Source organism: Buceros rhinoceros, unplaced genomic scaffold (assembly GCF_000710305.1).
Source record: "Buceros rhinoceros silvestris isolate BGI_N320 unplaced genomic scaffold, ASM71030v1 scaffold449, whole genome shotgun sequence".
Lineage (NCBI taxonomy): Eukaryota > Metazoa > Chordata > Aves > Bucerotiformes > Bucerotidae > Buceros > Buceros rhinoceros.
The window spans coordinates 100,273-115,125 of record NW_010431915.1 but is presented as its reverse complement, the minus strand read 5'-3'; the positions used below and the strand labels follow the sequence as shown (position 1 = coordinate 115,125).

At 38.2% G+C, this 14,853-nt stretch overlaps 1 protein-coding gene across 1 annotated transcript in view; it reads left to right on the top strand.

The window, feature by feature from the left end:
* Nucleotides 1-14,853, top strand: part of LOC104499973 (chromosome unknown open reading frame, human CXorf30) — a 29,092-nt gene that overhangs the window by 10,348 nt on the left and 3,891 nt on the right. Inside the window, exons 6-7 of the mRNA XM_010143557.1 lie at nt 385-546; nt 8,410-8,578. Coding sequence (XP_010141859.1) covers nt 385-546; nt 8,410-8,578 — 331 coding nt within the window. The remainder of the gene's footprint in view (nt 1-384; nt 547-8,409; nt 8,579-14,853) is intronic.

Genomic DNA, 14,853 nt, shown 5'->3' with positions numbered 1-14,853 from the left:
TCTGTTGAGTTACTGCCTTTGTCTGTGTGCATCAATTTACTTGTAAATGTTGGAGTATTTGCGGAATATTTGCAGAAAGCATACGGACAAAATGGTCTATCAGTCTCGAAGGACTTTTCCTATGTGTGCATATTCTTTTGGCTGGATGGAATGGTTGGATTTGAAATTAGTCTAGTAGCAAAGGTGCCACAGTAAAATATTATGCTCTTTAGTCTATGGTGTGAAACATGGTGGATTTGCTTTGATTTACAGTAGTTCATCCCACCTCTTTAAAAAGAAACTGTAAGAAGGTGATCTTTAGGCAATTTTGAACATTAATTTACTCAGTTCATGTTGGTTTATAATGTTGCTCGATGTATTGAATGTTTTACCTGAAATTTCAAGGAACGAAGCAACTCTTCTGGTCCAGTGCACTGCAGGAGGTGTTTGGAAGTTTCCAGTGCTGTTCATTGCTACGGAGCCGCAAGTGGATGATGTCATCAACATTGAAGCAGTTGGCCTGAATAGGGAATCTATAGTTGGCTTCAGGCTTACAAGCCAGACAAGGTAAAAATGCTTCTGATAAAGTATTTATGCAGTTTTCTGAAGCTAGAATTCACACTCAGACACGTCAGATAGGATAGATTTGGGCAACAGAAACAGTACTGGGCTGCAGTAACTTCATCATTAATTTCAAGCGCTGCACTGTACAGGTAACAATTGTCATTTTGAAGCTGTACGGCAGAAAGCAGAAGCATTCGACATTTAGGCTGTAGCTGGTCAAGAGAAACTTTGTGGAATAGATCCAAATGTTACACTGAAAGTTTGTGTGTATTAAAACGTGTAATACAATGTTCAGGGAGGTGTGTTGTGATACTGAAGGCCTGCTGTTAAAGCCTTCAATCTTTTTTCTAATAGATTGCTTTTCAAAGTACTTTATACTTACACCAAGCCAAAACCAATACTCTGCATTGTTCCTTAAACGTTTTGAAGTGTTCCATTCTTTTTAGAGTAGTCCTCTTTCGTTATGGAAGCATGTTACAAATCCATCTCTACTCTGCCATTTCAGTAGATAAAATAATGGTGTAATTATTTCATTACTCTCTTTTTTAAAAGTCCTACAGCAATCTCTGTTAATATAATTTTTACATACTTTTCGTGATATTGTATTTATATTATATTGTAGTAAACCCATAGTGTCCTTTGTATACAGCAGGAAGTAAAGGAATAAATGGTGTGTTGCTGACAGATAAGTTTTAAAATAGCAGACAGTGAACCTGAAAGAATCATGATACTTACAATCTAATTAGCTTATGGAAGTTTTTAAGTTTTTTTTCCTTTAAAATTAACTATTTTTACTGTATATGTAGGAGGTGTGCCAGTTATGCTGATTGACAGTTAAGTTTAATTGTCAATACATGCTTTTGTAGCATCCCCAGCAGGAAATGTCCTTGGTTTCAACTGTTTTGGTTTTTGGTTTTTGGTTGGTTTTTTTTTTTGAGCTTATTTCTAAAGCTGTGCCTCTTAAGAGGGACATTTTTTCCAAGCTTTTAGATGGCTTTCAGCGATAATAATTACTGAGGACTGTGAAAAAGGTTCCTATGGCAGTGTTCAAGTTACCAGCTTCAATAAAACGGGCTGGTTCAGGAACAAAAGTGAAGCAACTGCTCTGGCATTAGTGTAATCTCCTGGTAGGTGTTTGATAGTAGTGAAGAGACCTAACGTTCTCCAGAAAGGTATTATAAAATCTGAATCATTACACTTCTATAAAGAAGGAGCCATGATGGAAGACAGATTATCTTTTTCCTCAAAACAAATTCCAGCTTTATTTCAGATGACAAGTACTCCCCCCATATATTTCAAATACAAAATGTACTGCTTGCATGTACTGAATAAGCTCCATGTTGTAAATAGTGGCAACAACTGCTCTGTAAGTTTTATATTGCTTTATCTGGTCTTTGATGTGCTTAAGAGATCTTGGTGGTGGAGGTTTTATTGTAGAAACAGAACGGTTAGCCAACCAATGTTTAGCATACTGGATCTGCAGTTTAAAAGCAATTACACAAGAATTCCATATATTACAGATGTAATTTAATGCTTGAATAACTCAAATGACTTTGATTAAAACCATAAAATATTAAGATATATATTAAAAGTTTCAATTGGGATGTGGCGTGTCTTGCTATAGACCTTCGCTGACAAAAATGATCAGCCCTTTGGAGCTTTTCTTAAACACACAATTAGCAGCACAGTCCCATATAGAATTAGTTTCGGTGTTTTTTGTCACCTTGTATAATAGATACTTTCTGTCTTCCTTTCTTATGCTGGATAGTACCTCGTGGTGCTGCTTCTTTGAGAGTAACTGAAGAGAAACCAGAGATGTATTTCTGGGTAACCTGCTAGAAGGGGACTCTGCCCTTGTGTCTTTTCTCCCTCTGCTGCTTGCAGGACAGAGTGGTTGCACAGCATCGCTGGGAAGACCTGTTCATCTTTTTGGGCTAGCAAAGTGCATGCAGTGATGCAACAAAACTTTGAGAACCAGAGGCCCCAAAAAAGTCTCAGTATCTTATTAAGGACATGTGAGGGTTCTTGTATATACATCACGTTAAATGAGGCTTTTTGGCGATCCACAGAGCACCTTTGTTGACCACTGTGAATCTATAAGGTCAATGGTTTTAGCTTTCTTTTTCTTCATAGCTATTGCAACTCAGTGTGGGCTTCCTCCTTTAAATCTACCCCTTCCCTTCCCTCCCCAGCAAAACCCTCAACTTGTACAAAATTTTTCAGGGTGAATTAATGATTTTCAAATTTACCCATAACTACACTTGGTGTAGTTGCTTCAGCAACAATGAACAGGTACAAACGGGAGGTAGTTGCTACCCTGTTCACAATGATCTGCAATAATGCAAACTCTTGATAGTCCAAGCAAATAAATAATGCATCCTCTTATAATACGTTTTAAATTGACACACACAAGCCCCCTATGGGAAACAGACCGATATCGGCTTCAGTAAATAATGAAATACGCTGAGAATACAGCCAAACAGTTTTGTGGTATGAAGAAAACTCAAAGCTGTCTTTTAAAACTGTCTGCACCTGGCGCAGTTGTGATATACGAGTAGTTCAGTATTTTACTTCCAGCTTTAAAAATTCAAAGGGACATATTGTTGAATGCTTTCTTGTAATGGCGTTAAGATTGGTTAGTCAAATCAGCAGATTCCTCTTGTTAAGTAAGAAAAATCTGCCCCTTTTTAATATTCGTAGATGACCTTTTTGGGGTTTTGTCATAAATGTAGGTTTAATTCAACACTGTCAGAAATCATTGAAATCATGAAAACATTTCCACTGAGGTACCAGTGGAAACAAGTGGTAACATTTCCACAAGCCTGTAGTGTTTGTGTTAACATTGGTGTTTATTTTCATACCAAATACATTATTGAATGCCAGTGGTTTACAGAATTACCAAAAATAGTAGAGTATTGTCCTTGGAAATAAGAATGATAGAAACTTGGTTTGATATTTACCTCAAATTATTTGTCCGTTATTTTATGCTGATGTCTGTAACTGAAACAGAGAATAGAAATTCTGGAAGTGATGCTTTGCTTAAGAAAACTTCCTTTCAATATTTGTTTCAGTGAAAATATCTTCTTCAAGTATTAAATTATTTTTTATCAGTTATGATATGGGATCAGAACATTTATATTGACAGAACTGTTTTCTGGAGAATATTTACTACTATATGTTCCAGTACAGAGATTTTGACTGAGCTGCGGTTTTTGGAGTCCAAATGGAGACTAGTGGAAAAATATCGATAGTGGTACACAGGTAGCAGAGCTCCCAAAAAGTTGTGGTCATCCTTCCTAATAATACAATTCCTGACAAGTCACACGTTTAGGCAGGAGATGTATCTAGCAATGTCACCTGGTCCACATACAGGACGAAAATTTGGTTTATCCATCTGCAAATAGAGAACCCCTGGGTAGAACAGGAGTGAGACAGAAATCTTCATTTTTTGTGAAAATAAAACCCTGGCTCTTGCTTTGGTTTTACAACACGTACCCAGCAAAAGCCGCGTTAGAGCTGCTAAAGCATCCCCTGACAGTCATTTCTCATGCCGTGTTTCTTCGTGATTGTTGAAAGTCCTTTAATTCTCTAGCAGTCTTTCTAAAGCTGTAGGGGGATAATTGGAGTTAAATCTTTTCTGATGTCCAGAGCTCAGGATTTAAAGCGGTCAATTAAACCAGAGCTGGGTTTGATATGAAGCATGACCAGTTTTGATGAATAATGAGAATTTCCTAATTTTTTTCCATTGTCATCTTTTTGTTTGAAAAGAAATTATCTCGATCATACCAATTATCACTACTAATTTCATAGAATTTGAGGACTGCACACAGTTAATAAAAGAGCTTCACTATGTAATAATGAAATCTTGTGTCACACAACAGATGTTAACTACAAATTACAAGAAGTAAGTTCAGGTATGATTAACTATTTTTGGAAGCACATTGCAACATTTTCAAACTTGCGTAAGCAGTTATGTACTTCAGAGATTAAGACATTTTGTTATTCTTCTTTACTGAAAAAAATTACATTTGATCAAAAGCACTGTGTGTTGTTTTTTGTATATAGTTTGCAAAATGCTGAGTTTTTTTAAAGAATACATTTCTGCAGGAATAATTTACTGCTTCACTAGTTTGAAGAAAAGGGGAGTGAACAGTAAAGCTGTTTTGAACCTTAACTTAATAAAAGCTTATATTTTCAGATTTGCTGGGTATTTTATAGGTTTTGCAGTGAGATCTCTATGGGAATATAAATTTTAAAGTTTTCTTTAGTTGAAGACATAAGGTGATATTCTTTTTTAGTTTGCTAATTTGAAAATTATCTAACATGAGAACACTGACAGGCACAGACTGCTGTGTAAGAACAAGATTAAAGGAGTAATAATAAATATGTCTGTAAAAAACTAGCCCAATTTCCACTCTTCCTGCTTGCCATGCGTTCTATGTGCAATTATTATTTAAATTCAAATTAATATTTACTCTTGTTCTCTGTTTGGGCAAGGGTAGAGTTCATATTGTCCGATAGCAATATCAAACCATTATGACCGGTGTCACGGAACATGCAGGTGGGAAAACACATTTGCTTTCTCTGGTTTATGTGGCCGGTGCCCTTGTGCTTGGTTCGCGTGTGTTTTCAAAACTCTGCACACCATTAAACTTTGTCAGGTGCGTTAGTATCTGCCACCCTTGTATTAAACAAAAGCCTTCTTAAAAAAATAAAGACTGCCTCATCACTGTCCTTCATGGCTGAGGAATGACAGGACAGACTTCAACTGCAGAGTTGTGTTACCTGAAGCAGAAATCAAAAAGGAGGAATTAATTTTTAATCATTTAAACCACATAATTATTAATTTTTAACTATACACTAAATATACCAACGCTGAAAACAATAATGTCTGAAATTCAGGTGCTAGTCTGGGAATTTTATCTCCAGCTTTCTCTGTGCTGCAGAAGATGAGGATGAGAAAGCAATTTATTTATGCTAGTGAGCTAGCCAGGGTGCCAGCACACCTCCCTGACGTGAACATCGGTGAAATCACTGCTTGTTTTCTTCTTGAGAGCCCATCTGCAGATATATTTTCAAAACAGAAGTTCATGATTTATCAGCACTACAGGCAGTGTGAAAGGCTCCCGTTTCTGTGTATGAGTAAGTTTTTAATTGCTAGATCTTAGACATACCTTCCTAAGAATCCCCGCTGGCCTATCTTATTGTGGCTGTGCATTTAATTTGCCGGAATTTCTATTTTCCGTATTCGGACATAGCTTCCACTGTAAGGAACATTTTGCATCCAGTGACTGAGCTGACTTTCGTTTAAACCTGCCAAGCTTCTGGGAGGGGAGGTGAACAGGACGGGGGAGGCTTTAGGTGTGACTATGTGTGTTCATGTAAGTATGTATGTTTGTATATGTACATGTATGTTTTACTCAACACAGAAAAAAATTACAGCTGCCTCTAGTACCTAGTGCCAATGCTGTCAAGATGAATGCAGATTTTATTTAAAGCTTTTTTAATTAGTTTTTCTCCATTTTTCTTTATAGAAATTAAATTCTGACAATGTTGATGGATCAAAATTTTTTTTTCTCTGACTTACCAAATACCTTGTGTGTACAATTATAGACCATTTTTGTGACAGTTTCATTTTAAACTATCTGGTCTCTAATCAGGACTAAATCTGTATTTTTTTTTCTCCTGTGTGTTTTCTGACTAACTGGTTTGAGGAATCATTTATAGTCTCTAAAAAAACCCTACTGTTCTATCACACCTTGCTAGAATGCAATTTCTGCACAAATAAAGTCCTTATTTTCTTGTGTCTTCTGCGCATGCAGCCTGTCCCGTCTCCCTTAACATGTCACCATTCCATCTGTAGTCTAAGTCCCACTCTTGCATGTCGTATGAAGACACAAAGTGCTTATTAGGAGTTGTTGTCCCTAACTACTTACCAAAAGACAGACTGGACACGGGAGATAAAGAAAATGTTATAAATTTAGATGTTTCTAAATCCAGTCTACAGAACACTGCTGTTGGAAATGAAGACCCACGTTCAGGTCTCTACTTCCAGAACCAGGGTTTGAATAGTCATCTCAGACCTCTCCTCTCAGTCTAAGAGGCATCAGTCCTTTCTCATCCCACGCCTGCGCTTCGTGTGTAGTAAGCGTGCTCTAGGAACGCAGAGCTGAGCGGTCCTCCTGGGACAGCAGCTGTGAAACCGCAAGGCTGAGCTGGCGCACAGATGGGAGCTCAGGATTAGTGCTTATGGCCCAGACCTATAAACTCAGCGGTACAACTCCAGGCGCCATGAAAAGAGATTGTCAGCATGTGATGTCACAAGAAGTGACAGGTAGTTTCAGACATTCGGTGGTTTTGCCCACCTTGCTGTCACCTGGAGGAGAAGCGAGGCTAAATCAGCCAACGCACCCAAGCCCAATGGCACTGCTAAATGTCAGTTATTCTTTTTTCAAGCAGACAGAAGCTTCTTGTTTTCTGCACTCACACAATTTGTTTCTACAAACATAGAGTGTGACCTTTTTTTCATGAGAGCATTTTGCATTTAGGGAAACCTTTCATGAGAACATATTCCAAAGGAGACCTATTTTTAAACAAGATGGCATAGACCCAGCATACCACCCACGGAATAGCATTTGTCCAGGAAGTGTGGGACATCTCCTTAGAGAGAGGAATTGGAATAAAATATTAAATTTCACTTCTTTGTATTTTTTTTTGAAAAGCAGTATTATTTCTGGTGTGACAATCCATGAATAAACAGATTTGAACCGCTTTTCTTTCAGATACTTCTAGGTTTTTATTCTTCAAGTTTTAACTGAAAATGTGTTCCCTCTAAGCGTGCATGGTACTTGCCCTGCTGCACTGTGGCAGGGTGTTGTGGAGTTGGTTTTTTTTTTGACTATGCCATTGTATTTCTAGTTTTGGTCTCTTTTGATCTCTTTCTGTCCAGATAGTGATAGAGTTGTCCTCAGTAACGCAAGTAAAGACTAAAGGAAGAATGCCTGCCTGGAAAACACAAATATGTATATTCCTTTCATGCTGAGAAAGTTTATGGCAAGGAGTCCCTGGTGAACTGTGATAGGCAGCCTTCCGTTTGGGTTTGCCTAAGGTTGTTTTGAGTGTTCAACCACTGTCTTTGGCAGGAATAAGACGTTTTCTGTGTGTGCAACAGTACTGCCATGAAAGAAGCAATTAGACAAGATCTGCAATACCTGTGACAGAAATTCTTTGAGATAAGAGTTATAGAGTAATATCAACAGTGGAACCTAATATTATTGCAATATCTTACAGTGTTTAGTTCATGAGATACGAAAAATGTGGCAAAAAGTGATAGAAAATTATTATTTTCCATATGCTTGTTTCAAGGCTTTCAGTACTCCCTCCCAACCTCCTGACACTGCACCAGATTGCAAATTCAGTTCTAGCCGTAAAACTTAATAAAATGGGTGGCTTATCAGTTTTATTTGATTGGAGAGGGGCTTTTGACAGGAAAAGTAGATTTTCAGTCTGACACGGTATTTATTTCTATCACTATTATTATATCTTCAGAGGTCAAATAATTCTTTTCTTTCTAGCAAACACTATCATTATTCTGTATTAATACAGTATTTATAACCGCATCTAAGTATGTTTGAAATGGAAGAACAGTAAGCAGGTCCCTGTGTGTAAAGATTATAAATATTTATAAATAAAGGTGAACTACAGAATATTTATTCTGTAGGTAAAAATGTCATTAATAAACTGTAAGCATTCCATGGGCGGCCAAGTTTCCTGAGTGATGCGACACGGTGGCCTAATAGTTAGGTTGTAGGTAAATGGTATTAAGATACTGTAAAAGCTGCAATAGCCTCCCGTGCTTTTCCGTAGGTGCCCGGAGCCGTTCACTGCACACTTCCTGGCGGGCAGTGACCCCGAGTTCCTCGTGCTGCCACAAGCTGGAGAACTTCTTCCAGCAGGCACCGGGGGAACCCGTATAATGGTGGGATTCAAGCCAAGGATGTACGGCAAGAAGCACAGAGCAACCCTTGTAATTCAGGTAAGCCTCCCTGAACGCAGTGCACACACACACCTTCAGGAGTGGAAGGAAAAAAGAAATGCTGTAGTAAAAAGCAGGATTGAAAGACACAAATGCATTTACGGTGATTATTTTACTACTCTTCATAATGGACAAGAAGAAAACTAAATTTTGAAAATTAACTCATGACAAGCTGGGAAAACATTGTATTTTGATTTTTATATTATCCCTTTGCCATTATCACCAGAGACAGATACTTAGCGTGATACATTTGCTCCAACTCCACAGACAACATGACAGAATGACTTTTCACAGAGAATCAAATAATCGTGTTAAGAACCGAAGGAGAATATATGAGTAATAGAATATGTGAGGCCTAGGTTATGGATTTTTCTTGATTATACCTCCAAGGCTCAAAGGCACTACAAGCTAGATACTAAACTGTAGAAGGCAGAATTTCAGAACACAAAGCCAGGAATAACTTTTTTAAAAGAAGCTTCAAAATAAACAAGAAGTATTTGGAGCCAAGTAGATTCTGTAAGTATTAAGGTCAGGAAACATCTGAAGACATTTCATCCTTCAGCAGTAAAAATGTTCCTATTACTGCAGGAATTAGTTTTTCAGTCATTCTTTAAAAGGAAACTTTGTCAGAAACATACAGTAGCAGCAAACACCCCAAGCTCTCTACAAATCCTGTTTTGCACTTTAAATCTGTTCACTGCGTGCTGGCAGTGTTTTCAGGCTACTCAACGTTGATTTGAAAAATCAGGTGGTCAAAGAAAGGTGATGAAAAGATGCATGGCCAATGACAATGGTGTTTTATCTCTCCGAGTGACAGCTTGTACAACGGTGAATAAGAAATTCAAATCCTGGAAAAACGAGAAGGCCCTTTAATCCCTCCTTCTTGTTTTCTTTTACCATATTAGACATTTGATTAATTTGGTCTTTCTACATAAACAGCAGTGCTGCTTATCGCTCTTCCATTTTGAAAATAAAATAATGGACTGAATTTATTCCACGTTCTTTTATATTTGCATAATGCTATCTGACACATCTGCAGATCTTAGTAGAAGCTAACGTAGCTCTGGAAGTGAACTCCTTTTTAAGGCATGACACACGTGAATATACTGGCCTTTGACTTAACTTCCCTCTCTAACAAACAGCTTCAACATAATAAATTTGTCTGAAACAGGATAAACATGATGGTCAAAGGTTATTATTAGCTTTCTAAGAACTTTCTAAAATTTCTGTGCAGGAATTTATCAGTGCAGAGGGGCTTTGAGGAACTGGATTTTTAACGTACATCTGCTCACACCTCGGTCTCTGATTACGATCCGGGCAGACAGCCCTTTACGTCTCCGACTTTGGTGCTGTGGGGGGGTGCAGGAAGTCACTCGTACATATTACATACACTTACCAGATCACATCTTGTCTGCCCTATTCGTGTATCTTCAAATACACATTGAGAAATCTTAGTGCTTGTAAGCACAGTTTGGGCCAATGTTACATCGCTGTAGTATGTGAGAGATATTTCCAATTTCCCACTGCGATTGAAGCATTAAGGGGTTCCAGTACAGTTTTGATGAGGCTTGTATTCTCCTTGCTCTTATTGATAGTCTTTTCGTGTACACGGGACTTACCCCTCTCTTCCCCACACAAGCTTTCATTCCTGTGGTGCCAATGTAAGCCAGAGCATCTGCAACTGTGTGTAATTCTGCTGCTGTGCTCTCAACATTGACCTGAAATAAGACTTGATGACGTGCCGAGAATACCAGATACTCATTTCTGCCCTTCCTGTTAGCTGAAATAATTCTCATTAGTGACCTGAGGGAGACAGATGTAGTTAGATGGTAAAGACAGTATTAAATCACTCTTATTTGGGGAATAATAATGGAGCTTGTGGAAGACAATTACTGCTGGACCCAACCCTGAAGAACCTCTCTTGCACACCTCCGTTCTCGGCCATGTACTGGCTGGGGTTTTGGGCTATTTTTGGAAACAGTGAGGAGTTTCCATTCATTTACAGTGTCACCTCTCTCCTGCTCTCCACGCTGCTGTTGTAAGGCACTGCAGCACTGTTGCTGTAAAATTTCCTTTGCGTTTCTGAGGATAAAGTCATAGTCCTAACACTAATGTATTTTTATCATTAAAATCTATGAATAGTGAGCAGCAGAAGTGCTATGTTTGCTATTTGCTTCGATGAACAGTGATAATTAGGCTGTAAAGTAGCAGAGTTGACAGTGTGAGTTATTTGTTTTATGTTGTCATTACAATTGTGTTGTAAATTAAAATGAGAGGTTGGTATTATGGAGAAAGATCCTACAGTCATCTTTTTTCTCATTTGTTGTAAACATTAAACCCAAATATCGTACATGAAAATTTTTTGTTTAGTTGCCCTGCTGAGAACCCAAGCCTGAGAAGCTAATTATCATTAAGAGATTGCAATTTGTATTTACCAGAATTTAGTGTGTACTGAATGTTAATAAATAATTTATTATTGAAATAATATAGCCTAATTTATATTTTCTGTACTCAACTCAGGTACTTGGTGGGATATTTTGTGGATTCTTTAAGACTTTAATATTCATGAACACTTACAGTAGATTTTATTAATGGCAGGAAACCTTAATTACTTTACTGAAGCAATTATATTTTCTTTAACCATCATTAAAACTTCTGTTCTCAGTCAACTACATATCAAAACAATTGAAGTTAATTATTTGAATAGCTGTTAGGAATCTTAGTCTTTACAAAAGCAGCATAGCAAATTAATTGAAAAATCTATGTGGATTAAAGAAGGAAATGAAATGAAAAGCCAATAAAGAAAATAATCATGCTTGTTTCTGTAGCAGTGAAAGGGAACATCACAATCTAGCTGAGCCTAAAAGTAAGAGACAGTGAATGGTGCCTGAAGAGCATTTTTAAATAGGTATTATCCCTTAATCGAACTTCCACATTTATAAAAGCCTTCATAAACAGTGCAGTTCTAACTGGGAAAAAAAACCAAACAAAAACCAAACCCCCCCCCCCCACCCCCCGCCATGTATTGACACTAATGATAAATAAGTGAAGAGAACATGCTTCTTGGATAAGCTGTGAAGTACTGTGAGGGGGAAAAAAGGACTTTCTCAGCTGCACTGACATCTCAGAGCTAGGCTCTGATGTGCCAGTACAGCTGAACAGAAAACCAGCAGAGCTTGGGGATGGCAAGATGCAGCAGGGCGGGGGAACGCTCTGTGAAGGCTTTCTGGGGACAGAATTGCTGCCAGGCACGAGGCAGAGCAGCCCAGCGGCTGGCAAATGCTTGGAAAAGGGTGTGTTCAAGTTGGCTTTCAGTTAATTTGCTTGCACGGTGCTGAATTCAGCCAGAGACCCAAGCAATTGCTTTGTAATGCATGGGTGAGACTTCAGAGACGTTCTAAAGCAGAAGGCACACAGAACAAGTCTGAAATGATAAAATAGATGTCAGAGTGAACCCGATTGCAGGTAACGTTATCAAGCCCTCCAGAAGCCAAGCTTGTGCGCCTTTATTGCTGAATAATCACTAACTTAGCCTATGGAAGATAGCATGGCAAAGCCATTTGTCCTGCTGTTGGGGAAATCAGTGATGCAGTGTGCGAGCCACGGTACCTAGGTGTGGCTTCTCTGAGCTCGTCTATGCAAGCTGGCACATCTTAGCGGCAAATGGCCCTACTACACGTTCAGTAGCCTGGTGAGAACGCCTTCTGCATCGTTCCTGGCAGTTCTGTTAATTACCATAGTTTAATTGTACCATTGTTAAATTGTATCTCTGAATCAGAATGAGCAAGGAAAAACATAAGAAAGTTAAAAGGATAATTGAAATAGTTTCACATCAAGTAAGACATCACTTGTGTCCCTTGCCACTGGTTGATATTGACATAAGTTTGATGATTAAAAGCAAAGATCCAGAAAGTTCATGACAGGCAGTGAATGTAGCACATCCTATAATTAGCAACACTGGGTTTGAGTGCAGAACCAATACTCAAAATTTTAGATTCACAAGCATGAGGGAAGGTTACTTCTCTTATTCAGACTATAATCTTACAGTGCCAAAAGATGGTGACAATGTTGGAGCCACTGCTGAGTGAGGGTGTTCAGCCCACCGCCCGTCCTGCAGGAGTGTTTGACAGTGGTTGTGTTACAGCTAAGCAAAGCTGTGAAACGTCTGATAGTTGAAGGGCAGAAGTCAGCTTAGCCACCTTCAGTTCTAACTGGAATTGTTTGTCTAAGCTGAGAAAACGGCTTCGTTAGAAATTGCTTAGAGCCTGCCTGGACATTGGTCTGCTTGTAGGAGGTGCTGGGTGACGGTTTTTACGGCGCTTGGTTTTTTGTTGGTCTTTTTTGTTGTTGGGGTTTTCTTTCCTTCTTTCCTTCACTTATTAAACTGTCTTTATCTTGATCCATGAGGGTTTTTGCCTTCACTCTTCCCTTCCACGGTTCACATAAGGGTTTGGTTTAGTTTCATTCTGTATACACTGATAATAATCGGTCATTTTTTGCTTGTCAGCCCTGCAGTATATATTTAGAATCGGGGAATATCAGATGCACTATCTATAATTTCCTGTGGTTTAAATTGTTTGGAAGTCTTGCAAATTTTATTTGGACTTTCCTAAGTTAACACTGTTTGGAAGATAATTGGAATACCACTTACGCTAAAATTCCTGATACGTGCTCCCAACATTTAATGCCCTCCTAATATAGATTTTTCTGGCAATTTATTAGCATGCATCTCAGTAGCACTTCCAGCCTACAGTGAATACACATGGATGCTCTGTGTTCTGCAAATTAATCCTATGAATCATGAACCATCTGTAAGAATGAGTTAAATACAAAAAAATAGAATTTTATATAAATTATTTGCTGTTACCAGTGTTTGCTGAATAAATTGCTTTGAAACATTACTCAGTCAGCCATCAAGATGCTTAAATAACTTACTTGAATAACTTGTGATATTTAGTAAAAAGTGGCAGCATGCATCCCGTTTCTGAATTCTTCAAAATACTCTTCAAAAGATTTAGCTTGCAGGTGGCCATTACTCCAGACAGATGAGCCAAATTATTACTCTCTTCACACCTCAATTAGATTAAAGTCATCAGGAATTTTGAGGGTTTGGTAGGAGGAAGTCATTCATTTCAACAGGAAATCCTCCCTCAGACTGTCAAGGACATTCAGACTGTGATCTGGTCTTTCTTCTCAAATTGCCTGTGAAATAGGCCTAGAGCTGCATTGCAGGGAGCCTGGGATTCTTAAATACCTACGTTTATATCAGATATATCTTCTTAACAGAGACTTATATTTCCTTTCTAGTAGCTTGTGTGGATTGCAGGACATTCAATACTTTCATCTTTAGATTTTGTTACTACCAGTGTTAGTATTAGAATTATTCCAAATTTTATATAATCAACTGCACTGCCTTAAGCATAGGAAAAGAAAGAGTTGCTCTGATTTGGGAAATTTTTACCCACTTCTTAGGTGCGTAAGACCCATGTATAGCTTGTAAGTAAAGTATTCTATAAAAATTATATGCTCATATATAGATGACATTTTGAGGTCTCTCTCTCTCCTCTCCACCACTCCAGTGAAGTCTGGAAATTGATCTGTCTTTTCCTTTGCTGAAACTCATCTAACCTGGAAACCCAAAGCAGCAGTTTCCAGGCACTTGCCTGGATTCCGAATTGGGTAGACTTGTTCTGGCTGCAGTTCTCATGTTCGTTAGAAAAGCTGCTGTAGTTAAGCTGTGCAGCCTTGTCCTGAAGAAAATACTGATGACCTCAGCAGCATTTGAAAACCTAACGATTTACCCTTGGAAATTAGATATTCTAGTAAAATAGACATTTCTGAGTGTCTAAGGTTTTCTGAAAATTACTGAATTCTAGGTTGTCTTGAAAATTACTGAGTTCTAGGTGGTTCCAGTGGTAAACAAAGCGCTAACTCAAGTTATGTTGACTGTTACAGCAACTCTTCCATTTGTGTAACATTTGTTTCCCCTTTAGCAGAAAATGCTGAACTAAACCAAAAGTCTTTCTTTCAGTAAATCAGTAGATAAATGCACAATTTTTTCACTGTCTCCAGCGAAACAGTGGACTGTCTCCAACTGTCTTGGATGATAGCACATGATTTACAATAGATGGACCACCATAGTTCAAGATGATAAATTAGGGTGTTTTTTTCTGTTGTTACTGCTTTCTGTGGCTTTTTTCTTTTTTTTTTTTTCTTTTATCCTATCTAAAGAGTTCATGTCACAATGCCCACAACATTTTCCCCATTGAACCCAG